This window comes from Mustela erminea, chromosome 15 (assembly GCF_009829155.1).
Source record: "Mustela erminea isolate mMusErm1 chromosome 15, mMusErm1.Pri, whole genome shotgun sequence".
NCBI classification, from domain to species: domain Eukaryota; kingdom Metazoa; phylum Chordata; class Mammalia; order Carnivora; family Mustelidae; genus Mustela; species Mustela erminea.
The window spans coordinates 2393140-2419882 of NC_045628.1; the positions used below are offsets into that span (position 1 = coordinate 2393140).

General features: G+C 57.6%; 1 protein-coding gene across 10 annotated transcripts in view; it reads left to right on the top strand.

Annotated features, from left to right (window-relative positions):
• The window catches only part of RAB20 (RAB20, member RAS oncogene family), a 28662-nt gene extending 2150 nt beyond the window's left edge, over window positions 1-26512 (top strand). For 4 of the 10 annotated variants that reach the window (XM_032315049.1, XM_032315051.1, XM_032315044.1 and 1 more), the window contains one exon: window positions 25392-26512. In XM_032315049.1, coding sequence (XP_032170940.1) covers window positions 25392-25921 — 530 coding nt within the window. In that variant the 3' untranslated portion in view covers window positions 25922-26512. Of the gene's footprint in view, window positions 1-11141; window positions 11494-16423; window positions 17024-18843; window positions 19078-19514; window positions 20415-21372; window positions 21496-24090; window positions 25139-25391 lie in introns of those variants that run through there. The other 6 variants (XR_004279220.1, XM_032315053.1, XM_032315052.1 and 3 more) reach the window with 6 other exon arrangements.
• The last annotated feature ends 231 nt before the right edge of the window (window positions 26513-26743 follow it).

Sequence of the window (26743 nt, forward strand, 5' to 3'; positions counted from 1 at the left end):
AGTTGAGCCTCAGAGCCTTCCAGACAGGCTTTCCGGGTTTGGTTAGGAGACCAGGAAGCCGAGCGCAGACCTCCGGCTCAGGCGGACCACATCTGCGTTTCCCACTTCACTTGCCACCTGCCTGATCTCGGCTCCTGTCTGTCCCGGGGCTCTGATGCGGTTTTCTGCGGAAGCATTTTTAAAATAGTGATGAATTATTTTTAGTACATGTAGTTTTTGTGATTTTTCCAAAAGAACACATCACAGGGTCTTGATTCAGGCTTTCGGTTTGTTCACTCTGCAAAAGTGCACTGGTAAGGACAGTCCTGTCTGAGGGTTTTCCTCCTTCCTCAGGGCAAGGGAGAAGGTGTTTGAGGTAAATAAAGGCGCTGAATCGCTGGGCGCATTTTCAGTGCGCTCGACTTCCACAGGCCCAGCACTTTCAGAAGTGGCGCAAATACCGAAGGTCCCGTCTAGAAAGTTTCGATTGCCAGCCTGGGCATCCGCTCTGCTGGGTGGAGAAAATTAGAACTAGCTCCCGGTTTATAGTGGAGTTGATGGAGTTCGAGGATGTCCATCTGCCTTGCTCCGTCCTGCTTCCTTTCGTGCGGCCCCTTCTAGTGTGGTGGTTGATGGCTGACTACATGATCTGCAGTCACGCTGTGAAGACAGCGCCTCCCAGGGACAGGTGTACCCATTCCTGCTCTCTTCTCCAGGCTGCGCAGACGCATTCCCAGATGCTTCCCCGAAGCTGACTTGGTAGCGTTAAGCATTTGGTAGGGATGGACCGTAAGCTCCAGAAGTCACTTGACGTTGAAGTGACTCGGCTGCCTGTTTTGTGCGAGGCTGGCCCTGTCGGTCCTTTGGCTGGCCGGCTGGCCTTCGTTGCTGTCCCTGGTTTACAAGGGGAAGATCAGGATTGGCGTCGGGGTCCCCAACTGAGCAGCCCTGTGGCGTCTGCCGTGGGAGGTGGGGTTTCTGGAATGGGAGCCGACCTTTGGTGCCAAGCAGGCTCTCTGGCATCAAGAGTGTGAACTAGCAAAGTAATTTTGGCTGGCCACTTTCTTCAGTGACCAGGACGTGACGCAGGGGGACCCTGATCACCAGAGGATTTTGTAATACAGCAGATGCTGTGCTGTGCTGGCGACTCATTTCCTGGCTCCTGCGTTCTTGTTCCTGAAACCCTTAGTGTGCACCGGGTCAGGCTCCTGGGGCAGCGGGGGTGGCCAGGCCCGGTCCCCACACGGCTGACCTGTGTGCACACACACAGGGTGACCGAGGCTTGGCGTTGGTGCCGACACAGGCCATCTCCGCGCCTGGCGCCCGCGCCACTGTGGGTGGGCTTTTTCTGTCTTCCTCTTGAACAGCCTTCCCATCCCCCAGACGCTGCGCCTCAGGCTGTGTTTATTTGACTTTTCATAACCAAGGTGGAGGGTAAGGACCCACTGGAGGGTGGTTTTAGTGCTGGCCCTGGTCGTGGGAGGTGGGTGAGGGTGGCCCTGGGAGGGTGTGCGCGGTGCAGACTGTTCAGTAGCAGAGGGGAGAGGAGTGTTGGAAGGACTCTCGTCCTGCCGGAAGCTGGAGCGGGAGGGAGGTTTGCCGGGCTGGTTAATAGAGACCCGATGTCATGGACACAAGAGGCCTTCCGAGGCGGGCGAGGTCACGTCCACGTCCGGGATGGGGCCGTGGAGGCTGGCAGAAGCTCAGGGGTGCAGACTTCGGTCTGTCCAGGTGCCGTGTGTTCCGCTCGTGGTGCCTTGCCCTGACCTTCGCCTCGCTGGGCAGACAGGTGTGGGACATCCACCCTGAAGGTTTGGTACGTTCTGGAAGCCAAAGGCGGTTGCCCGGAGACGAGATGGGGCCCCAGCGGAATCCGCCACCGCTGTCTTGGCCGGAACAGTCTGGATAGATGGTGCCCATCATTCAGTGAAGTCAGCCCAGCCCCTCCTCCACGCCTGGGGCGGCAGCTTCGTGGGTTTTCAACCCTGGGGGAGCGGGGAGAGGCAGCAAGGAAAGCAGTGGCGTCATTTCACACCAGATCATCCGAGAAACTCCATCCCCGGAGCCCTGCAGGCTCGACACCGCCTCCTTTCCTCGTCCCTCAGGCTGCAGCCTCTGGGGGCGGGTGAGGCTCAGTGCTGCTCCCCCAGGATCCCTCCCGCCAGGACCGGTTTGGACCACTCAGTCCCCTTTCCTCCAGCCTCCGGACACGTTCCCTGTTTCCATCTGAGCTCACGCTGGCAGCACCCTAACGCCCGTGTTTCTACCTGAAGTCTCCACGCCGGGTTGGCATCCTCTAAAGACAGTACGGGTTTCTCTCCCTCGCTAGCGGGGCTGTTGGAGTCCGTACTTCTGACGGTCTGCGCACGGCCAGGCAGGCTCTTTCCATCACGCGTCTCGTGTGCTTCCCGCCTCTTTGTGTTGCCCGGTTCCAAAGCCACGTCCAGTGTTGTCACAGCAGTCCCCGCTCCCAGGACAAAAATCTGTTTCAGTAGCAAACTTAGTGGCTTCAAAAGCACGGGTCGGAAGTCCTAAATGGGTCTGACCGGGCTGAAACTGAGGTGTCCGCTGTCTGCGCTCCGCTCTGTCGGGTCCGGGGGCGGGGGTCTGTTTCGGCGTCTTCTCCAGCTCCCTGCTCACATCCCGTGGCTGCTTCATCCTCCATCCCCAAGGCCGTGGTGTCTGTCATCGTGTCTCTCGGACCCCGGCTTGTCAAGCCCCCTCCCCCACATTTAGAGGACCCGGTGATTCCACTGGGTTCCCGTTTCTCTTGAAGGGCAGCTGGTGAACAACTTCAGTTTGTCCGCGACATTAGTCCCCCTTGCCCCATAGCATAACCTCTTACAGGCTCCAGGGTTTGGGACGTGTCTGCGGGGTGCCCGTGGGGGTGGCGTGTGCCCTTCTGCCGGCCGCAGCCGCTGGCCGCGTGTGCGATCCTGTGCGTGTTGTGTGTCCGCATGTCATTTTTCTCCTCCATGAGATGGGGCGGTTGTAGCTGCCACCCGAAGTGCTGCCAGCCGTCGGTGGGCTGAACTTGGCCCGGTGCTTGAACTGTGGTACCTGGAAGGAAAGGCTCTGTTGGTGTTTGAGGAAGAACAACCATCCCCTAGCTCTGGGTGCTTAGACCACGGCTGCACAGTAGGACAAGAGAGGCTTGTCACAGAAGGACAGAGAGGCTTGAGCGGGTCCGCCGTAAGTAAGTAATTCTGCAGTACACGGAGAGGTCAGAGAGGGGAGATTCAGAGCGGCTGGTGTGACGACGGCATGTTGAGATGTCTTCTTTCCATCCCTCGTTTGTTCATGGTTTTTATCACAAATGGTGTTGAGTTTTGTCCCTTGCTTTTGCCACATCTACGGGGACAATGATGATTCTTTTCTTTCGCTCTGTTCATGGGATATGTCACGTTGATTTGAGGATGTCAAACCATCCTTGCATCTCAGAGGTGATAGTTGGTTTAAGGTCTTTCTCTCAGATAACTTTGGTGCAACCCAGGAGAAAATGCCACAGGTCTGCGTATGACATCGTGGTGCCCGTGAAGTTAGCTGAGAGGTCTTGGGCCCTGTGGCAGAGCCGAGGGCCTCTGCCCTGTGAGCGTCGGAAGGATGGGGAGGCATACCCACCGCCGAAGAAACCAGAGGAGACGGCCCATCTGTGCGGACCGGGAGCTCCCATCATCCCCCTTCCGCGGTGTGTAGACGCCTCAGCCCCCAGCTCCCCCTGGAGGCAGCTGCTCCTGGATCCAGGGAGCGACAGGGAACGGTTGGTGTTGTGATGAGCTGGAGAGTAGCTCTCTTTGACGGGGACCCCACGGTTGCTGATCGCTGACCCTTTGGCCTGGCCTGTGAGGACTGTGTGGTTCCGGGAGCCCCGAGAACGTGGTGCCGAAGCGGGTGGACAGCTTGTGCAAGCCGGAGCTGAGGTCGGAGGACTTGGATCTCCCTTGACTCTGATGACGTTCGTGCGGCTGCCGATTGGCTCCGGAGGCCCAAACATGGTGGCGCAGAGCCCAGCGGTTGGTGTTTGTGTGAAGGGAGAGCGTGTGGCAGAGGACATCCCTTCCGGAGGTCAGCAGACTGAGCTGGTCGGCATAGATGAGGTCTTACTGGCCCACAGCCAGGCTGATGCACTTGTAGACCGGCGGGAACCCCGGTCACTTAAAAGCAATGGTGGTGGGGGTTTGTGTGGTCCCTCTGAACTGGACTGGGGTGAGGGTTGAGCTTGGACTTAAGATCATCTGAGCCCCCACTAAAAAAAGTTCTTGGAAAAACATCTCAGTTTACCTCTGAGATCTGGACTCCGAGGCTGCAGAGCCGGCGTGGTGGGTGAGCCTGTATCTTTGGCGGCGGGTCCCCATCTGTCCCGTTACCGCAGGCTTCAAGGGCTCACCCTCTGGGTGCCGGGCCACGTTTGCAGAATTCCTCTGCTGTCCTGATCGGAAACGGTGGCCGGAATATGAATGCGGGTGTTAAGACAGGTGGAAGGAAAGCCAGGGTTCTGGGTTCAGCGGGGCAGACAAGGCGCCATTATCCTGCGAGACCTCAGAGGACAAAGGACCCCTGTGAAGAGTGCGGGGGCTGGGAGGTCGGCCGGAGGCCTCCTGGAGGGGCTCCGAGGACTCTGGGGGCGGGAAGAGGTATTTTAGGCTCCCTCGCGTGGTGCTGATTCGGGAGAATTTAACTAATTGAGGTCAACCATACTGGTTAACTCATGCCTGAACCCCATGTACTGTGTCTGGAGGATGGTCTGGGCTTTCGGATTTCATCTCGGATTTGCCTCTTGCTTTGCTGTGACTCACATAACTTCCCTTTCTGTACAAAAATGTGTACATACAGCTGTCCGCACGCGTAGATACAGATGAGCCTAAACAACGGTTCATTCTTTTTTATTTGTATATTTTTAAAATATTTATTTATTTGAGAGAGAGACAGTGAGTAGGGAGCCCGACGTGGGGCTCGATCGCAGGACCCTGGGATCATGACCTGAGCTGGAGGCAGACGTTTCACCGACAGCCCCGCTGGGTGCCCCACGACTGTTTCTTCTTACGGGAATGGCTTCATCACTGGGACGACAGATTTTCCTGGTCCTGCTGTCCAGTGCCCACTGGCCTAGGAAGATTCCAGCGTTGGTTTCAAAGGTGGAGTGAAGGCAGGCTGGTGGGATTTCCAGATCCACCGAGTGACACAGTGGTGGGCTCCCTGGGTTTTCTTTCTGCCTCATTTTCCCCAGAGTTGGAGCTGAAGAAACCAACAACCCAGAAATGCCTAAGGGAACAGACAAGACAAAATTGAAAGCCCGTTCATTCACCAAAGGATCAGGAAAGAGGTAGCCAAGTAAACAATCTCTTACATGTGTATGTGTGCATTTATTTATTTATTTTTATTATTTTCAAAAAGTTTTATTGTTAGAGAGAGAGTGTGTGCACTGTGTGAGCAGAGGGAGGGGCAGAGGGAACGGATCTCAAGCAGATTCCCCACTGTGCTGGTGCGGGGCCGATCCCAGGACCCTGAGATCAGGACCTGAGCGGAAATCCGGAGTCCGACACTCAGCCGACTGGTCCACCCCGGCGCCCCCCAACGAACCTTTTAGATCACAAGTGCAGTAGTCCAGCCAAACACTCAGAAAAGGCTGGGGCACCCGCATCCGTACCATCGAGATCTCACAGGAGTGGGGACTCTCATTCCTGCCAGGAGTGACGAGCCCTCCCCCTGGGCAGTGCCCGTGGAGGCTGCCCCAGGAGTCTGGCTTCTGCCTCCACCTGTCAGGGAAGGGAAAGCACGAGCCCCAACCCCCTGGGCCCTACTGGGACAAAAGAACCAGCTCAAAGGGAAGATTTAAGGAAGATCCAGTGTCTCATAGCACAGGGTGGAAATGTCCAGGTTTTAATAAAACAAAACACTCATCATATAAGAACCAGGGAGATCTCCAACTGAGTCAGAAAGGACAATCACAAGAGGCCAGCCCAGAGCTGACAGAGGTGGTCGTGTTACCCCAAGGGCCTGAAAGCCATCCAGAGCCTGCTTCCGTGAACAATCACGAACCCCTAAACAAATGAAAAAGGTAGAGGGTCTCAGCAAAATCAAATTTAAAGAAGACCCACATGGAAATTTCTGAATGAAAAAGTGCGGTAACAAAACCAGAAGGCTCAGGGAGCACTCCCTAGCGGGGGAGGGGAGAAAGGAAGGAACGGCGTGGGGACACAGCTGCAGACACGGAGCCCGGAGCACCAAGAGCGCAGGGGGAAGTGACCGGAGCCGGGCGGCCGGTGGGGCGGGAGATGGACACCGCGCCGTCCCAGTTCTGGAAGGACAGGAGAAAGGGTGCGGCTCGCAGAGTCCCAGAAGTAACGCCGGGAGCTTCCCGAAGTCGGCAGAGACAGAAACCGGCAGGTTCTAGAAGCCAAGAGAAGCCCAAACAGTATAAACGGGAAGAGATCCTTGCCAAGACACAACATAACGAAATCCTGAAAACAAAAGACCCGGAGGAGAGGTGGAAGCAAAGGGACAGCGGTGTCGCGGCAGACCCCACGGTGGTCAGAAAGGAGGCATCTTTTTCAGGGACTGAGAGCAAAGGAGAAGAACACTGCTGTCGAATTCTCCGCCGTCACCCGTCCCAGCACGTGACTCGGGAGAGACAGGCTCCTGTCCCATGTGCCGCCAGGATGGACTCGGTTTTCTTCTGTTCCTTAAATTACACATAGTCGTGGGGCGCCTGTGTGGCTCAGTGAGTTAAGCCTCTGTCTTCGGCTCAGGTCATGATCCCAGGGTCCTGGGATCGAGCCCCACATCGGGCTCCCTGCTTGGTGGGAAGCCTGCTTCTCTCTCTCCAGCTTGTGTTCCTTCTCTCACTGTTGCTCTGTCTCTCATTTAAATATATAAAATCTTAAAAAGAAATTACACATAGCAGAATGCTATTTTGTGCTTAATACGTTATTTAGGCAAATTGGGGAGGTTTTTTTTTTATATGGATTTTAAAAGGTTTGTTTAGAAATTGGCAACAAGTTTTGCATAGGTAATAGTTTTTGTTTTTTGGTAGAATTGTCTAGGTTGTGTTTTATATCTAAGGTTTATTGAATGTTTGCCTCTATGCAGTAAAATTCACTTTTTTTTAGTGTATAGTTAGGAGACTTGACACATCCCTAGAGTTGTGTGACCACAATCAAGATACAAACCATTTCTACCGTAGACCACAATCTTGTGTCCCTGGAGTCTCCTCGGCTCACTGTCGGCCCCAGATGGTACCGACGAGTCTCTGTCCCTAGAGTCTGGCCTTCTCTAGACCCAGAGTACGGGGCGTCTGGAGTCCGGCTTCTTTTGAGTCAGGCGTTTGAATTCCTCTGTGCCGCGGCGCTCATGCCTGTCCGTCCCCCAGCTGGAGCACACTCGGATGGCTTTCAGTTTGGTGGTGATGGACAAAGCCACTGTAAATACTCACATAGAGGTTTTTGCGTAAATACGCATTTTCATCTCTCAGGTGAGTGACCCACGAGTAGGCTGTCTGGGTTTTAGGGTCGGGGGACGTTCGGCAGCAGTTGAGCCAACACCGTTCGTGACGAGGTGAGTTTCTGCGCTCGTCTTCATTTGTGGTGCAGCGTTTCAGAGACCTCGTTTTCACGGACGGACTTGGAGAGTTTATTACGCAGGTAATTAAGACCCAGCCCCCTTCGTGAGGAAAATAGGCTGCTGCTTGTTTTTCTTGGCTGACTCGACACGAGCACGTGTGGCAAAATCTGAGGGCAGGTTTGTTCATTTTTTTTTTTTTAGATTTTTTACTTATTTGACAGAGATCACAAGTAGGCAGAGAGGCAGGCAGAGAGAGGGGGAAGCAGGCTCCCCGCTGAGCAGAGAGCCCGACGCCAAACATGATCCCAGGACCCTGAGACCATGACCTGAGCCGAAGGCAGAGGCTTTAACCCCCTGAGCCACCCAGGTGCCCAAGTTTGTTCATTTCTGTGCGGGTGTAACGTGTGTGTAACGTGTAACATGTGTGTTACACATACACGGTAGAGCGTGCGTGTGTCTGGAACCAGGCGGGGCGTTTGCAGAGTGGCCCCTTGCAGTAGCAGACCTGAGAATTGTAAGGTTTTGGTCTTGATATCTTTTCTGGTCCACAAAACACACATTTCACGGTTCGTTTTGGTCTCTGCAGCTTTTTTTAGAAACAAGGTCACTTGCAGAGTGTGGTGAGAGCTGCTGTGGCCACGAATCCCTTGGTTTCCAGTGATAAATTATTTCCAGCCAGCTTGCAAAATGCAGCCCTTTCTGGAGCGCTCCCTTCCCGCTCCGCTCTGAGTGAGCTAACCAAAATGCGTGCACTTTCTAGAATTTGTGTCTCAACAGACGCCATGCCGAGCTTGTGTCTCCCCCAGAGCACCTCACCCCTGCTGGTTGATCTGTCCTGTGGACCTGGAGGGTGTGGATAGGCAAGGCTGTGCTCGGCTCCCACTTCTCAAACTGCTCAGCCCCTACCGCGCCTCCTCTTCCTTTTTTTTTTTAAAGAGTTTATTTATTTATTTGACAGACAGAGATCACAAGCAGGCAGAGAGGCAGGCAGAGAGAGAGGAGGAAGCAGGCTCCCTGCCGAGTAGAGAGCCTGATGCGGGACTCCATCCCAGGACCCTGGGATCATGACCTGAGCCGAAGGCAGCGGCTCAACCCACTGAGCCACCCAGGCACCCCCTCCTCTTCCTTTTTAATGGGGATCAGACAGCCTTGGGGCCGTGGGCACAGAGGAGCTTGGCTCTGACTTATGTGGGCTTGCTGGCGGCAAACGCGAGACCAGCCTGGCCCTCGCAGGCACCATGATTCAGCGGTGGAGCCGCTCAGGGTCTTCCATCCTGGCCGGGCAGGTGTCGCTCGTGGCCCATCCGTGTCACGGGGCACGGGCGGACGAGGTAGAGGCTGGTGCGATTCCCGCGACCGCCCGTCTCCTCAGCTTCTCCCTCTCTGTGATGAAGAGGTGGGCTCCGGAAGTTGTGTCCCACGTCCAATGGCCAGCTGGTGGCAGAACGGGCTGACGTCAGAGTGGGGGACTCTGCCCCGCTCCTCCCTGCTCCGCGCTGCCTTTCCGTGTCCCGTCCTGGAGTGTCGTCTCAGGCCTCCGCTGTTTCGGTCCACGGGAGGTCAGGGGGGTGCTGGAGCGGAGAAGCCGCCTGGGGGACGCTCGCCAGGTGGCTGACGTGCAGCCGGCCGAGCCCGAGGCCCGGATCCTGCGAGCGGCAGAGCTCCGTCCCGGCCCCCGGGGCGCCCGCCAAGCTCCGGGCCCCGCAGCGGCTGCGCGTGGCCGGGATTCCGGTGTCTCCCCTCCGCGGGAAGCCAGGCCCGGAGGCGATGGCGCTTTGCTGCTCTGGGAGCGGGGCAGGATCGGGCCAGGACCGGAGGCCGGCGGGGCACAGACCTATCGCTGTCCTTCCCGTGCTGCAACCCTTCGGGGGCGCGGCCAACCCCCTCCCTGTGCGGAGCGCCCGCGGGTCCCCGCCGCCCTGGGAGTGGCACGGCACAGCGGAGGCTAAGACCGGAGGCCGGCGGTCCCTGCTCGGAAGGGACAGACCCCGCCTGCACCTGTCCGTGGCCGGCTCGGTGAAGGCCTGGCGGTGACCGAGCTGGGACAGCTCTAGGACCACAGATGGTGGGGGTCCGCTTCTACAACCTGTGGCTTCCGGGGCCGGGGCGGGAGGAGCTGGCAGTCAGCAGCCGGATCGCTGTTCCCGAGGCAGGTGGGCTCGGGGGGTCTCGTCGTCCTCCTCAGGCCCCCCCCCCGCCCCTGTTCTCACTCAGCTCCCCGTGCTTGTCTCGCTCAGTGGACCTAAAGGATGTGTGAACTGTCCCCACGGCGTCCCCAGTGGGAGGGCAGCCGGCCGGGGAGGCAGCCGAGAGCCTGGAGCGCTCAGCCTAATGGGGCGTCCGTCCGGGCTGCAGGGTCTGGGGTCAAGGCCGGTCCCGTGGCCGGGGGAGCCGTCCCTTGACTGGAGCGTTGTTTGGGAAGCACTGTTTTTCTTTCTTTCTTTCTTTCTTTTTTTGGTAGAAACAAAAGATCTTTTCTTCTGTAGCTGCTCCTGTGTTTATTTGTAAAACTGTTCTGGTGGGAGTGACCCTCAGTAGGGGCTGGGGCGGGGCCCGTCGGCCCCTCTGCCGGTCTGTGCCGAGTCAGGCCGGTCTGTGCCGAGTCAGGCCCTGGACGTCCTCCCTCCCCTCCCAGGACTCTGTCGTGCGCGTCCTTTGTTACAGGGAGAAATCGTCGGCCGTGGTGGCTGCGTTTCACGAACATCGCGAACACCCAGAAGGGGGCTGGGGGTTCCTGCGTTTCCGTGCGGCCCCGGGGACCCTCCACCTCGCTCGGGAGCCCTGAGCGCTCAGCGTGTGCGAGTCGTGCCGCAGCCGGGCTGGGGGTGTCTGCCTCCCAGGTTCTCAGAGAGCTGCTTTCTCCGTCTCTGTGATGGCCTTTCTCTCCAGACACGCTCGCAGACTGTGTTTTGTCGGGGAACATGGAATATGTGGGAAAGTTGGCTGTACGTTTGTTTTCTCCTTTATTTCTGAAAATTAGACGTGCACCTTTTAAGAAGATTTTATTTACTTGGGGGGGGGCAGGAGCAGGGGGAGCAGCAGAGGGAGAGGGAGAAGCAGGGTCTGCGCTGAGCAGGGAGCCCGACGTGGGGCTCAATCCCAGAACCCTGAGGTCATGACCTGAGCTGAAGGCAGACCTTTAACCGCTGAGCCAGCCAGGCGTCCCAAGAACGCAGGATTTTTTTTTTTTTTTTTAAGAGAGGAGTAGTTATTCATTTAGTATTTTAAAAAGATCTTAGTTATTTAACAGAGAGGGAGGGGACACAAACAGGGGGAGCAGGAGGAGAAGCAGGTTCCCCACTGAGCTGGGAGCCGGATGTGGAGCTCGGTCCCAGGACTCTGGGATCATGACCTGAGCTGAAGGCAGATACCTCACCGTCGGAGGTCTCCAGGTGCCTTGGGATGCATTGTTCTAACTAAAGTTGTGAGGAGAAGGGAGTTGGGGGAAATCGGAGGGGGAGAAAAACCCTGAGAGACTGTGGACTCTGAAAAATAATCTGAGGGTTTTGGAGGGATGGGGGTGGGAGGTGGGTGGGCCTGGTGGTGGGTATTATGGAGGGCACGAATTGCATGGAGCATTCAGTGTGGGGCATAAACAATGAATTCTGGTACACTGAAAAGAAATTAAAAAAAAAAAAAAGTCTAAAAAATTGACAGTTAAAAAAAAAAGTTTCCCTCATGTTCGGATTTTGTATTCTGCCGGTCTGTTTTCCTACTTATCCTTTGAAAGGTCTCATTTCATTATCAGGAGGCTTCGCAGGCATCGGGGGAGACGGTGGGGGTACACGAGAGTCACACCTGACGTGGGAAGCCTTTCCGTTCCGGTTGCACCTGAAGCGCTTGCGTGTGTGTGAGTCCGCGCAGCCGTGCAGAAGAGCTCGCGCGTGCGGCGGTTAGTGGTGGCGGCTCAGCTACCTCGCCGTCTTCAGAGACCCCGTCTCAGCGGCCCCCGAGGTGAGGCTCCGTCCCAGATTTGGCCAAATGGCAGCTGCTGCTTACCTAGCGCCTACTGTATACACCGGGGCTGTTCCTGGCTCTGTATGTGTGTTGGCTCCTGGATCGCCCCAGGACCCTGGGAGGTGACAAGGTCACATCCGTGCCGGGTCACCCGAAGCCCGGAAGTGGCTGAGCTGCACTGACTGCCCCGGGCTTTCCGCACATGGTCCCCCAGCGTGTGTGTCCTTCACAGAGGTGACCTCTAGTGTGAGGGAGAGTGAGCCCGGGCCGTGCTCTGAGCAGCACGGAGTCTCTGCGCGCGTGCACGATGGGGCGATGCGTACCGCCGTGCCCCCGTCTAGTGCCGGCACCCTGTGGTGCTAGGTTAAAACTGCTTCCAATCTCGGGGCCACCTGTCTTTTAAGTAACAGCTTCCGTGTCGCCCACTCCTCTGCCATGTCGAGCTGCCGGAATGCCCCGTGCCTGAGGTGGTGTTCTCGTGCAGCGCTGGAGGTCAGCACAGCGCTGGACTTGCCCTTCAGACGGGGGTCCCAGGTCTCTCACCCGTGGACTCGGCTGCGCCGGTCCTGGGTAACTTGGTTCAAGAAGGGCCCGTGGGACCCACCACCCGCTGCCATGAGCTCGTGGGCCTGGTTTGGGGGCCGTCCAGGTCTCCGTGACCGAGTCCTCGGGAAGGACGAGCACTCCTGTGCTCTACGGTACCACGTTCGGCCTGGCCTGTTCACAGACACTCCGGATCGGGTCGAGCCTGTGGCCGGAAGGACCCCCAGGTCTGTGTCCCCGCAGAGATGGCCGGCCTGCGAGTCGCTGTATCCTCACTCAAAGTGGGCGTCTGCTCAGAACAGACGGCTGATGGGTGATGGTGGGTCTTGTGGAAAGTGGTCGTCTCAGGCCGCTCGATGGTTCAGTGGCCCCAACTTCAGCTCTCGGCTGCGTCTGGGAGGCAGTGGAATTTTTTTTTAGCCGAATCAGTGGGACAGTTTTCTGGCAGGATATTGTTCTTTCTGTCTCTGAGTTTCAGCTGCCTCGTCCTCAAACTGTGGTAGCGAACCCGATTTCCAGGGTTGGTTCTGCAGCTCAGTTGGGACGCGGGCACGAGGGGCCGCGCGTGGCTCGCAGGACCCACACCCGGGCTTGCTTCTTCCCCGGAGGCCCAGCAGGGTCCCTGAGCACTTGTAAGGAGGGGACACCTGTCCTTACTCCCATCTCGTGGCTTCTCTCTGACCTGCTGAGGAATAACTTTTGGGCTGATTGATGGGCATGGTTTGGGTTGGTTGTTTAATTTTCATGTATTTTGCTGGATGCTGAGTTCCAGCTTCCAGTCAGAGACCAAGCGACCACTGTTTCTGCGGAGTGAGGCGAGCCAACAGGAATAAAGAACTTAAAAAACTGGTAGCATGTTGGCCAGAGTCCGGGGACGGTCAGCATTCGTTCTCAACCGGAGGCACGCTGGGCCGAGAGAGGCCCCCAGAAGAGTAAAGGGCACGGTCCGTCGTGTCTGTGCCCTTTGCACGTACCACCCTGTACCTGTTCTTGGGGCGCGAGGCGAGGGTTTTGTTATCTTCCTACTCTGTGCTGACTCTCCATTTTGTGCCTGTCCGAGCTTCAGGAGTCGGTGCGGCCGCCTCCAGGTTCCCTCTGGTTCAGTCCCGTTCGTGCCCAGAGTGAACCGCAGGAGGCGTGAACCCCTTCGCCACCCGCTCGCGCAGTCCGCTCTGTGCACCTGCCACGTATCGGGTGCTTTGCAGAGCTCAGGGACGAGCAGGGGACGAGGCAGAGGCTTTCCTCCTGTGGACCTCACTCGGGTGCAGACGCGACCGCAGGCCAAGGGCTCGTCCCCACCCCTCGTGCTGCGAAGGAAAGGTGTGCGTGGTGGGCTGGGCCTCGCTTGGATTTGAGGCTGTGGTGGCTCATTGTCCCCCGTGGAGAAGATGGTTCTGCCCCCGTGTGCTCATTAATTTCCTCGTGCCTGACGTATATCCCGTGGCATTCGGTGTTGTCACCGTGTGTCCTTCCACAGCTGCGTCCCCTTGACGCCTTTCAGCCAGTGGTGACATCTGTCTGGCTCCCTCATTCAATGAACTAAATAAAATTTTTAACATGTATTTACTTTTTTTGTTTGTTTGTTTCAAGTAGACTCTGCATCCAGTGTGGGGCTCAACGTCATGACCTTGAGATCAAGAGCTGTGGGCTGTCCTGACTGAGCCAGCCAGACGCCTCAGTATTTGCTTTTTATATCTTTATGGGAGTCATGGTTTTGCCCTTTCTTGAAAATTGCCTTTTAACACATTTCAGAGTAGCATTGCTCTAAAAAATACTTGGCCACAGCGCCTGGGTGGCTCAGTGGGTTAAGCCTCTGCCTTTGGCTCAGGTCATGATCTCGGGGTCCTGGGATCGAGCCCCGCATGGGTCTCTCTGCTCAGTGGGGAGCCTGCTTCCCCCTCTCTCTTGCCTCCCCACCCTTGCTTGTGCTGTCTCTCTCTCGTTCTGTCTGTCAAAGAAATAAACAACATCTTAAAAAAAAATGCTCGACCCAATCCCATTCTTTTCCTAACGGAATTTAGAGGCCCTCCATTGCTTTTTTTTTTTTTTTTTAAAGATTGTATGTATTCGAGAGAGAGAGATCACAAGTGGTGGGGGGGGGTGGGCAGAGGAGGAAGCAGACTCCCTGCTCAGCAGGGAACACGACGTGGGCTCGATTCCAGGACCCTGGCATCATGACCTGAGCTGAAGGCAGACACTCAATGGATTGAGAAACCCAGACACCCTTCTCTGCTTTTATTTATTTTTTATTTTTATTTATTCATTTGACATATAAATCATGAGAGAGGGAATGCAAGCAGGGGGAGTGGGAGAGGGAGAAGCAGGCTTCCCGCTGAGCATGGAGCCCCACGCAGGGCTCCATCTCAGGTGTGTTTAATGACTTAGCCCCCCAGGCGCCCCCTCCATAGCTTTTAAAACCCTTATTGTCCGGCGTTTTCCTTATGCAGACTAATCACTCTGCTATCGGTGCCAGGAGTTGCTTGTTCTTGGGGGTCCTTGAGCAGCTGCGTGAGCGCGGCGGGGCTCTGCTTCCAGATCACATATGTGCCCCATCCAGTGGGGAAGGACAGACTACCGTGTGTGCACACAGGTTCATACGTGTACCTGTGTGCACATGCATGCGAGTGTGCACGCGTGTCTAGCTTGACGTCCTCCTGGGCACATGAAGTGGGATCTCAGCTCTTGGCGGCGGTTCTGAGAGGGGGTGCTGACAGATGCAGTGGTGGGGGCTCTGAGGCCCAGGGACACCTGTGTCAATGACCGAGGGCAGAGGAAGCAGTTCTTTTCGGACTGGCTGCTGCTTGTCCTACGGCATGAAAAGCCAGGCTGAGAGCGGGATGTTTTAACTGCTTCCCGACAGTGTCCTAACCCGAACTCTCCTGCCCGGACCTGGCCTTAGGAATAGATAACGACAGTGTGTGATTTGCCTTTCCCAGAGCTTTGGGAGTGGCAGGGCCCTGCACTGTGGTTGTATCGTGTCCGCGGACACTTTGTTCCCACTTCTCAGACTGTGGACCTGTTGTTTGCTCAGCCGCCTCCTTTCCTTCAGCAACTGCAAAGCCGCATTCCAAACCTCATTAGTTTCCAGTCTGATTAACTCCGGTTGGTTACTGTGTAGCCCGGGCCCCTGCACTCAAGAGGGAAACTCTAACACCTGGCAAGTGGCCCCGCAGCTTGAGCCACCTGCCGCCGCCTCCCCCTGCTCCCCGGGAACGCGACCAGGCTCAGAGTCCCAGGAGAAGGTACTGGAGGCTGACGGGCAAAGTGTCACAGCCGGGCTGCGGTGAGTCGCAGAGTCGGCTGTGCTCATGTGTGTCTCGTCCTGCGCTGATGATTACGGCCGCTGGGCCGCTGGCAGCTTTGCAGCCTTGCTTTCCAAAGGGAGGTCCGCGGGCCCAAGCATCCAGGTCCTGCCCGGCCCTCCCGAGTCCGCTCTCCCGGGGGACAGGAAGTGCCCTGGGCTCACAGCCGCTGCAGCAGGGAGCTGTGAGGGTCGAGACGGGCGGGGACTCGGCCTTTCGGGTTTTCTGGTGTTCTTAGTAGGTGCCGTTTTTCACATGCAGTTCTGTCTGTCTGTCTGTCATCTCTTTAAATACACAGTTTTTTTTTTTTTAAGGATTTTATTTAATTGTGAGAGAGAGACAGAGATAGTGGCAGAGATAGTGACAGCCCAAGCAGGGAGGAGAGGGAGCCGAAGCAGGCTCCTGCTGAGCAGGGAGCGGACACGGAGGTCGGTTCAGCACCCTGCAAGCGAGGCCTGAGCCGAAGGCGGGCCCTTAACGGACTGAGCCACCCGCGTGCCCACAGAAAGTCTTTCTACCATGGTAAGATACACATAGCGAAACGACCCCATGACTCCTTTCTGACTGTACGGCTTTGTGGCACTAAGTACATTCATGTTGTGCGACCATCACTGCCGTCTCCGGAACTTTCTCCCCTTCCCAGAAGAGGCTCAGGACCCTGCCAGTCCTGGCGGCCGCCACTCTGTTTTCTGTCTCTGTGAATTTGACTATTCTAAGTAATTATTTAAAAGATTTACTTTGGGGGCGCCTGGGTGGCTCAGTGGGTTAAGCCGCTGCCTTCGGCTCAGGTCATGATCTCAGGGTCCTGGGATCGAGTCCCGCATCGGGCTCTCTGCTCTCTCTCTCTGCCTGCCTCTCTGTCTACTGTGATCTCTCTCTGTCAAATGAATAAATAAAATCTTTAAAAAAAAAAAAAAAAAAGATTTACTTTGGGGCCCCTTGGTGGCTCAGTCGGTTAATCATCTGCCTTTGGCTTGTTGTGATCCCCGGGTCCTGGGATCCAGCCTCGTAACCGGGCTCCTTGCCCAGTGGGGAGCCTGCTTCCTCCTCTCCCTCTGCCTCTGCCCTCCCCCTGCTCATGCACTTGGTCGCTCTGTGTCTCTCTTTCTCTAAAATAAACAATTGAATCTTTAAAAAAATGAGTTCTAACAGAATACTTTAATATGATTGACTTACAAGGGTTTCTGCGCTGTTGAACTGATAAAATTCTACCAGGTACTTCTAGGCCGCCCGAGCCATCCCCAGAAGGGGTCCTGGTTTCATAGTGTCTGTCGATGGATAAGGTACTCTTGGGGGGTTTTATGAGAACACGCCCAGTGTGAAGCAAGAGATAGCCAGACGTCGTAAACATGTGGGAGATTCTGGGATTCCTTAGGATTGTTCAGAAAAGGTTTAATATGCTTCCCTTGGGATAGAATTAACAGAAAAACCTTTGTTCTCTGCTGTGTGGATTTCTCAGAAGACTTTGTATTCTGGAGAAGAACAGGACACCGTTCTGGAGAGCCGGCCTGTCGGAAATAACTGCGCTGTCGACTGAATGGGGTGCTGCGGCGAGAGGCCGTTCTAGAGAAGTTGGTGTTTCAAGAAAGCGCCATAAAGAACGTTTGCTGTTCAGTCTTGACTCTGAAACGAGTAAAAACTTGCCCTGAAAAGTCCGAAACGATTTTTAGTTTCCTGCTTTAGTAAGTAGAACATTTGGCAAATAATTGAATTTTTCTCTGATAACCTCGTTCTAGAAGTTAGTTATCCCAGGACAACAGTGTATCTGTTGGAGGTAAAGGAGGTCGGATCAGACATGCTGGTGTGGGAGAGCTTTGTTTTTTTTAAAGCTCAGTCTTTTATGTAAGTGTCTTTTCTTTGGATTTGCCTCTTTTTCTTAATGTCAGATTGTTAGAGATCGTATCTTTATTTGAACTGTTTGGTTTTATTATGGAATTATTTTTGGTACACTCATGTCTGAGGACAATGAAGTAACTTGAGAAGGAAGCCCCAGTGACTACGGAGCCTTACTCGTCCTTTCGGAAAGCCTGGTGCTGAGTCACAGGCAAGGGACTAGTTTCTGTGCAGCTCATGATTTAGTTCATTTGGCTTATGGCACGGTCTTTGTTTTGTGTTTTAGTCATCAAGTCATCAAACAGAAATGGCCCATGTGCCGATTTGGGTAAAAGCACGCTGCGTGTGTTTAAATGAGAAAACAAGTTCCCTTTTCCTGAGGGGCCTTCTCTGTGTCCCGGAGGGGGTGCTCCAGGGAGATGGAGGTCGCCGCAGGGCTGGCTCCTCTGCCGGGGAGAGGAGACCGTCTCCGGACTCGGCTCGGGCCCGCGAGCCCCCAGCCCGCAGCGGCCCCCGCCCCCCGTGTGGCCCGCAGCCCCGATTTCGTGTCGGTCCCGTGGAAGCGCGTGGCCTTCCGTGGCCGCAAGAGCAGCCACTTTCCTCCATGCCACGGCGCGGGCCGTGTTTTTTTAGACCTTTTAATGGCGTCAGGCTGCTAAGCACAAAACGTAAGGAACTGTACACGCGAGCGCCTGAATCGGACTCCGGCTGTTAAGTAGGAGCTTATCCTGGAAACGTGACCGACCCTCTGCTGTTGGTGCTGGGTTTTAGCTCTTCCTTCTGGCAGAAAAACAGCCCCGTTTGTGTTGTGGGGTAGGGTTTGTCTCTTCAAACTCCGGTTCACCATCCAGCTGATGGCTCTTGGCTCGGGTCTCGCCTGGCACAGGGTCCGAGGGAGTCCCCTGTGCAGGGACGTGTGAACCTGGGGGGCTTGGCCTCGCCCGGGCGGTGGGAAGGGTCTGGCCTCAGGATGGGGCTGTGGACACCCGGTGCACCCCCATCCGTCTGAGAGCAGGGACCGGCTCCTTCAGACTCGTGTACACTGCTGCCTGGCAGGGAGGCAGCTGCCGTCCCACGGGAGCCGGCTCCACAGCTCACGCTTCTCTCTTTTTGCGCTTACCTGGCCGTTCTGGGTTTGCTCAGTTTCTGGTAACAGAGAACCCACCCATCACTGTTTCCTCTGGATTTTGAAATACTGGCATTCTTTCCTTGAACCCAGGTCTCCCCCTAAGCTGTGCTCAGGTTGGACTGGGAGCTGGCCCGGGGAGCGGGGCCACTGACCCCGATGGCCGGGGTCCACGCCTGCCCTGCTGGGTGGCCTGCGTGCCGTCCCTGAGAGGCGTCTGCACGCGTCCGGGCTGTGCGCGGTGCCAGACGCAGCAGGTGCTGCGACAGTGCTGCGGGCATGAGTACCCTGCGGACTCACACGGGGGCCTGAAGAGCCGGCGGTCGGCCCAGCCCTGCTTCCGCTCTGCCCGCTCGGCAGGGAGGAGCTCCGGCGTCCAGGGGACTGTGTCCCCCTGCCCGTACCTGCCTGGTGCCGGCCACCTGTGCTTTTCACACTGGGTCTTGGGACAGTGTCCCCTGGGGCGCCGCCAGCTGCCGCCTCCTCGAGGCTGACCTGTTAGCTTTCAGTGGTGACCGCTTCTTCCCTCTTGCGTTTCTCCAGAAAGACAGCGAACCGGCCTTGGGTGGTTGGTTCCTTCTCGCGCGATCGGATTAGAGGGCAGAGGTCCTCCCCGTGGCAGCCCCAGGCCGAGAAGAAACAGTGAAGCAATTTTAGACGCTGCTGTCCACAGGGACTTAGCCGTGGGATTGGCGACTTGTTTTCAGGAAGTCAGCAGATGTGCTGACTTGGCTCCGTAGATGACAGACTTTGTCCCCATGGGCCGGGGCACCCGAGGTCAGTGCTGTCCCAGCTGTCCCATCAGCTTCTCCTTCGGCGGGTCACTGCAGGCCACAGATGTCCTGCTTGTCTCCTGCGTGTGGAGGGGGCGGGAGGGCCAAGGGGAGGAAGCAGAAGCTTCTCTGGGCAGCCTGACCCCTGCATGTGGACCTGGTCTTGTTTGATGTGTGGCTTCTGGCGTCTGTGGCCGGCCAGGCCTCGCCCTGCAGCCCGGGGCCCCTGCGGAGTGTGAGTCCTGGGCCGGGGGTTTATTCTGTCCATCCTGGGGGGTCTGGAGTGAAGGTGTGGGCGGCTGCAGGCTTTGGGGGACATCTGCTCCGTGTGTCTGTCCCAGCTACTGGAGACCCCTGGGCTGGCAGCCGGGGCCCTCCAGGCCCCGCCTCGTGTTCCCTCTGCAGGTGTCAGCCTCTGTGCCTCCGCTTGTCCCCCCGCAGGTGTGGATGGCCGTGGGAAGGACCCTGCCACAGCCCGGCGCCCTGATACCTGCTTCCTCTCGGGCCCGTCCACCTGCTCCAGTGTCGAGGGCCTGTGGGCCTCTGGGGGCCACCACTCCGCCCCCTTCGGATGACAGGGCCTCCTTTTATAGGACAGAGAGCAAGAATGAAAGAAAGAAGGAAGAGAGAACTTCATACCCCAGCAAATGCCCCCCGTATGTCCCGGGTTCCATCCCGGCCCCTGTGCTGGGGCACACCATGAAGGTCTTGCATCTGGAAATCCTAGCTTTCCTGTGTTTCTTGTTCAGCTGTTGAAGCCCTGGCAGGGAGGCTCATGTGTTTTGTGGGAAGGGTCTGCCCCGTGGGGTCTGCATGTGGGAAGACAGCCGGTCGGCTCCGGGAGCAGGGCAGACTGTCTTGTCTCAGTCCTCAGAGATGCGTACAGCTGCTAGAAGCCTGTCCCTGGACTTGCCCTCCTTCCTGTGGGCGAGCGGCCAGCGTGGCCGGGACCACAGCCTCCTGCTGCCTGTGGGGCCCGGCGGGTCTGGGGGTGGGACCCAGCTGTGGGCCACCGCGGACCGCCTGCCCGGAAGGTGAGCTGCTCACGGCTGCCAGGCCACCATGCGGGGGCACTCTGCATTCCAGGGGGGATCGGGGCCTCCCTGGAGACAGTCTGGAGCTGGGAGAGCGGGAGGGGACACGGGCCACTGAGACCGCGCACCCTCTGGGGAGCCCTGGCTTTCAACAGCCTGGTTCCTGAGGGAACGGGTGTGATCGTTCCAGAGAAACGGGTGTGATCCTCCGGCTTCCCCAGAGGCACAGAATCAGTAGGACGTGGAAGTAAATGTAATTATAAAAACGGAAACATGAATTTATATATATATTTAACATTTAATTATATTAACATATAACATAAAACATTTTTGTATTTACATGTATATGTATTGTACATAATGGATATATTAAATATATATTATGTAAATACAAAATTTGTATACAATTATAATATGTATAAGTTCATGAGTTTATAAATAAATACACAATAAAGAAGGAGGGAGAGAGGGAGGGAGCCGGAGGCGTCGACTCCGGCGGGGGTGGAACTCTCTCGTCTGAAATCTGCGGGGCATGCTGGCAGGCGGGAGACCGGGGAAGAGCTGCTGTGGCAGTCTGGAGTTCCAGATCTGTGAGGCAGCTGGCTGAGAGGCTCTGTAACTCAGGCTGTGGTGTGGGGGCAGAAATCCTTCCCAGGAAATCCCAGGCTCGGAAGGCCTTCAACTGATTAGACAAGGCCCACCCACATCGTGGAAGACCATCTTCGTGCTCAGAGTCAGCTGACTGCAGGTCTCAGTAACCTTCATGGTCACATCTGCACTAATGCTGGAGACCAGACGGGCACTGCCGCCCTGTGGTTAGCTGACACACAGGTGTGTGGTGGTGGGGGGCTCCCTGTGTGCGGCCTGGGACCCCTGGGGGATGGTGGATCCTTGTAGGAAGCGTCCTTGCCTCTGCTCTGTGCGCACACTGGGAGACAGCACACCGGCTGCGCCCCGTGCTGGCCCCGGACGGCCAGGCCTTTCATCACCCCGGGGGCACAGGTGTGGCTTTTCTCTTAATGCCCGAAGGGGCTTCAAGCGTCTGTGAACCTTGCTGGGGGTGGCCGTGTCCCCAGGCCTTTCTCCAGCCGTGCTCATCGTCTGTTCCGAAGCACAGCCAGGTGGGAACATTGCAGATTCCGCCCGTGGCGGTGGACTCGAGCCAGAACACAGCCGGGATGTTCGAGCTGCAGTAATCTCACAGGTCGTGTGTATAGTCCCACAGTGGGACTTGAGGGCATAAAAGAGAGATTCTATTTTTACAGGATCTCAAAGGGAGGGATTGCACAGCTCTGCCTAGACGGGGCTCCTCCGGGCTGTTTCCACGCCGCCTGTCTTTCCCCGTTCCCACCTTCGGTGCTGTGACCCGAGTTCTTCACCTTTCTCAGGTGGCCACACTGGGGTTTTTGTGAACTCCTGCCCACTGGGTGTCCAGACCCCGCAGGGTGTTCTACGAATTCCTCCTTCCCGGCACCTCGGGGACTCCGTCGGGGGAGTGTCCGACTCCTGATTTCCGCGCAGCTCATGTTCTCGGAGTCTTGGGATCGAGGATCTCATTGGGCTCCGTGCTGGGCCCGGAGTCTGTAGGAGACTCTCTCTTCCTCTGACCCTCTGTGATCCTCTGCCTAAAAAAAAAAGTTCCTTTTTTTTTCCGTTTGTGTCTGTGATTCCTGGTAGACCTTACTCTCCGACGCATCGAAATCAGCAGCCTCCTGCTTCTCCCGTCAACAACCGTGGCTTGTCTCCCACTTGCTCCAGACAAGCTGGTGGGGTCCCCTCTGGCTGCCCCTCGCCTTCCCAGGGAGCTTCTCAAATCACACGGGCGCCCACGCCCCCGCCACATCCTGGTCCACGTGCTCAGGCGCGGGCGTCCCCGCGTCACCCTTGTTTCAGAAGTAATGGAACAGAACGTGCCCGTGTTTAAACCGTGCAGCCAGCATTGCGATTTCCGACGGCCCCGCACCCATGTGTTACTTCAGACCATTTAAGCAGAAGTGATACCGTGCTCGGGGTTGAGGGCTGGTGGTCCCCGGACCGAGGACGGCTAAGGACGGAAGAGAAGCCAGTCGAGCAGTTTGCCTTGTCTAGTAGCTGCCTGGGGTCCCTGTGGGCGGCCGACTCGTGTCCCTGTCCCCCTTCCCCCACTGTGCCTGCTGCCAGGCTGTTTTCAGCCACACGGGTCTAGCTCCGCAGATCCAGTGTCACACCCGGAGCTGGGGAGAAGGCCATCCTCTGGAAGGCAGGCTCATAAAATCAGACCAGCGGTCTTGGAGTGGACGTGTCCACCGGAGCCCGTGTGTGAGTGCCTGGTGATGATCCCGGGACATGGGGTCCTGGGAAGGCGTCTGTGCTCCGGTCCGGGAGGGGTCCCACGTAGAGCACGCACACTGCTGGGAGCTTCCCCGTGTCCCACACTTTCACAGCCTCCGTGGGGGGGGGGGACGACTGGCCACAGGACACTGGAAGGGGGGACTCAGAGTTCCTTGCCAAGGTCGCACTGTGGGGACTTGAAAGCAGATGGTCTGAGCCCAGAGTCCGGCTCTGCCACGGGTGGTGAGAGCAGAGGCTGCCTCGCAGGTGGGCCAGGGCCCCGGCTCTGGGCTCTGGTCGCGGCCGCCTCCTCTGAGATGTGCGGAGGGCAGGGCCCCCTTTGTGTGGTTGCTGGGAAGGCCACGTGGGCATGTCCGCCGCTCTGATGCCCCCCCAGCTTCTCCCGGTCCCTGGCCCGAGCTTCCCTCCCCCTCCTGCTCTCCGGCTCTCCCTCTCCCCTGCCCCCAGGCCCTGGTGAGCACCAGGCCAGTCTCTCTGTCTCCAGATGTGGCTGTCTTCCATGCCTCAGGGTAGATGCCATCTCGCAGTACGTGTGTCCCTGCTGCTCTGAGCTCCCCCAGTGTCCTTGGACAGATGAATGGGCAAAGAAAGTGTGTCACAGGCACACAATGGAAGATGATTCAGCCTCAAAGAGAAGGCCCTCCTGCGGATGAGTACATGGGGGGACCTCAGTGAAACGGGGCTCGTCTTGATTTGCTTTGAGATGAGCCAGGGGTCCCATACAGTCCCCGACTTGCAGCCCTGTGGACCACCCACCGCAGGGGGAGCCCAGGCGGCTTCCTGGAGGTGGAGGAGGCTGGGTCGCTCTCCTGGACTCCTGCCCACCCGGGTCACTGGCAGGCCGCACGTCTGGGCTCGCCCACCCTGGCAGCCTGGCCCCGTCACTCTGTCCAGGGTCCGACGACCCGCAGCTGCACTGGTCAACTCGGAGCAGCTCCTGGTTTTCTCCTGACCCTCTCAGGGCTGGCGCGGGGCAGCCTGGCGCCCCCGGAATCTGACCATGAGGCTGTCGAGTTCCTCAGTGAAGCCCAGGAGGGGAAACATGGGAATTCCTGGGGCTTTGGCTTTGGAGTTGGCATGTGGGGCCTCAGGCGGGGGAACATGGTGCAGGGAGAGAGGGAGACCCGGCCCGGCTGCGGTGGGAGGGCTAGTGCACACCGCCCGCGTAGACCCAGGGTGGTTCGGGGCGCAGCCGCAGGGTCTCACTCCACTAGGCCCGCAAACCACCAGAACCTCACTAGGCTTGAGTTCAAACACTGTGACTGGGCGCAGCCCGCTGGCAGAGGCCGAGTCTTCCCGACCCCACTCCGTGTTCGCTGTGGTCTTGATGCTGCGCGTCCCAGGGCGTCCCACTTGAATTCAGTTTGGGTTCAGTTCCCGGTTCTGTTCGCTGTGTCTGTGCCATGATGGGCGCTGCACGCGTCGGAAAGCAGCCGATCGCCGCAGAGTCTCTAGAACAATTTCAGCGCGTCCGGCGCGCAGGCGGCTTCCCGTAAGCCCTTCAGTCGCGGGGATGCCCGGCCCGTGGGTCGTGGGACCGCAGCGGCTGCTCGGACGGGCTCCGGGCTCCTCTCAGCCTGGCAGGTGGGATCTTCCATTCCCGCGCCCTTAGTTACTACAGCTTTTTCTCGTATCACTGTTGTGTACTTTTTCTTGTTTTTAAAAGGCAAAGCAGATGTTTTTATCCGGAAAGGAAGAGTCTTCTAGGCCTGGGCTTAGTTGTCCCCAGTCGTCCCCAGCAAACCGCCTGGCAGACTCAGACACACTGCCCCGGGACGGCTGGAAGGCCGCTGCCCTCGCCCGTGGCCGCTGCCTCGGGAGAGCTAGGGTGGGTGGGGGCTGGGAGCATTTTTCCTCTTGGAAACCCTCCTCGCTGCTGGAGATGGGGTTGGTGTCTGACGGAGGAGTCCGAGCTCAGGGCGATGGGGGGAAGCCTGTCACGCTTTTCTTCTCAGCTGATGCCCACCGCGGCCCGTGTTCCCGTTTGTTTCTAAAGACTCCTCGAGCATTGCCTCCTGGGGTGGGTCCAGGAAGTGCCGGGGACGGGGGCATGAAATGATCCGTCCCAGGACCGCTGGCTGTCGGTGCAGAGGGCAGTGTGCGGCTCTGGGGTGCACGCCGCCGTCAGCAGGTGGCCCTCGGGAGCTTGCTTTCTGACCCCTCGTGTCCACTCTTCAGCATCTCGGGAGACAGCTGCCTGCGGCCCCTGCCATCCCTGGAAGCACCTTCTCCGCGCCTCTGCCCCTCTGGATCACGTGGGGGGGCGCCTGGGGCTTTGCTGGAAAAGCGGGAGCCGTGGCTTTGCGCGTGGCTCTGTGCGGGGGGATGTCAGCGGTCGGTGTGGGCCCAGGCCGGCCTTCTCGGCATGCTGCTCTCCCCGGGGCTGGACACGGCGGGAAGCCAGCCAGCCCGGAAGGGAGGCGGGGTAGCTTGGCCTATGTCAGGGCCAGATCAGAATGGGGATTGGGGTAGAAATTGTTTGTGTTTCTCTGGTCATTTGGCTGAAAATGGTGGTTTATTGGCAAAGGACACACATTTTAAATAAATACACGTGTGTGGGTAACATGCCTTCTGTCCAGGCTCCTAAGACTCACAGACCAAAGGTTCTTTATTTCTTTGTTGTCAGGGATCCCTTTCTACCCAAGTGGTGTGAACCCGTGACCCTTTCTCTGAATTACATGCGTGCAGTGAAATTCCAAGGTTTGCCTGGAAACCAGGCTGCTGTGCCACCTCCTGGGGCAGAAGGGCACCATCCTTGGATCCTGTAGGGCCTGGACCGCTCACTTCTTTGTGCAAGACAGTGTCTCCACCGGCCTGGCTCTGACCACACCTGCATTTGGGTCCACTTCCACCATCCCGCTGGGGCTGCCATGGGGTGTGGTTGGGGGGGCACGTCCTTGCACGAGACATAACTGGGGTCTTTCTCTCTCTGTCTCTCCATCTTCCTGGCCAGGGCGGGAGCAGTTCCATGGCCTGGGCTCCCTGTACTGCCGGGGCGCGGCCGCGGTCATCCTCACCTACGACGTGAGCCACCCGCAGAGCCTGTTGGAGCTGGAGGACAGGTTCCTGGGCCTCACGGACACGGCCAGCACGGACTGCCTCTTCGCCATCGTGGGCAACAAGGTGGACCTCGTCGAGGAGGGGGCCGCCAAGGGCCGGGAGGAGGACGGGCCCGGCCCCGGGACTGCCGGCAGCCGCAGATCACCCAAAGTGCCCAAGCTGGTGCAGCCGGAGGACGCGGTGGCCCTTTACAGAAAGATCCTCAAGTACAAGATGCTGGACGAGAAGGCTGTGCCTGCGGCCGAGCAGATGTGCTTTGAGACCAGCGCGAAGACCGGCTACAACGTGGACCTGCTGTTCGAGACCTTGTTCGACATGGTGGTACCCATGATCCTGCGGCAGAGAGCCCAGGGGCCGCCGCAGACCGTGGACATCAGCAGCCACAAGACGCCCAGACGGACCAGGTCTGGGTGCTGCGCCTGACTCCGCGGGGCCGCGAGCCCTGGTGTCTGCGGTGGGCCGGGGTCGGCCCAGTGTGCTGCGGTCAGAAGGCACGCGGAGTTGCGGAGCAGGCGGCACACGGAGGTGGACGTCCGGGGACAACAACAGCGGGGCGTTCCGTGTCTGCGGGGACGGCTCCTCCATCTGCATCGCTGCGTGGGAAGCGGGGGACACGGGAATTGCCTATAGAAAACACTCCTCTGAGCCAAGACTCCCGAGGACCGTTGTGCGGTGCTGGTCCGTTCCTACATCCTGGCCTTGCTGAAGCCTGTGGCCTGGCTTCTGCGGCACCTGGCGTGTATGAGCACCTGGCCGTGGCACCTGGCATGTATGAGCACCTGGCCGTGGCACCTGGCGTGGTACTTGGTGTGCGTGGGCACCTGGCCGTGGCACCTGTCCCACTTCCGTGTTTTCGCAGACACTGTCTTCGTGGCAGTCTCTCCGCTTGGCCTTTCTATGTGGATGTGTCACCTTGACTCTTGCCTTGTTAATTTATACCAAGTCCGGGATTACTGCTTTCATACTGGTTGTAGCCGTGCGAGCTATGATTATTATTAAAAAGGATTATGAGAAGACCTTGGTGTGCAGACTGTTGACGGAGACCTTATTTTCACCCCTGGTGGGCCCTTGCTGGGGGTGCCTGGGAGGTGGCAGTGAGCTGAGCGCTTCTGTCTTTAAACTGCAGTGGACCCCTAGACATTGCAGAATATTTAGATCAGTCCGTTTGTTGTCTCGAGACAGGAGCTCCAGGAACAGAAATCTAGAAGGTCTGTCTCTGCTCAGGTGTGCTTCGTGGGTCACACG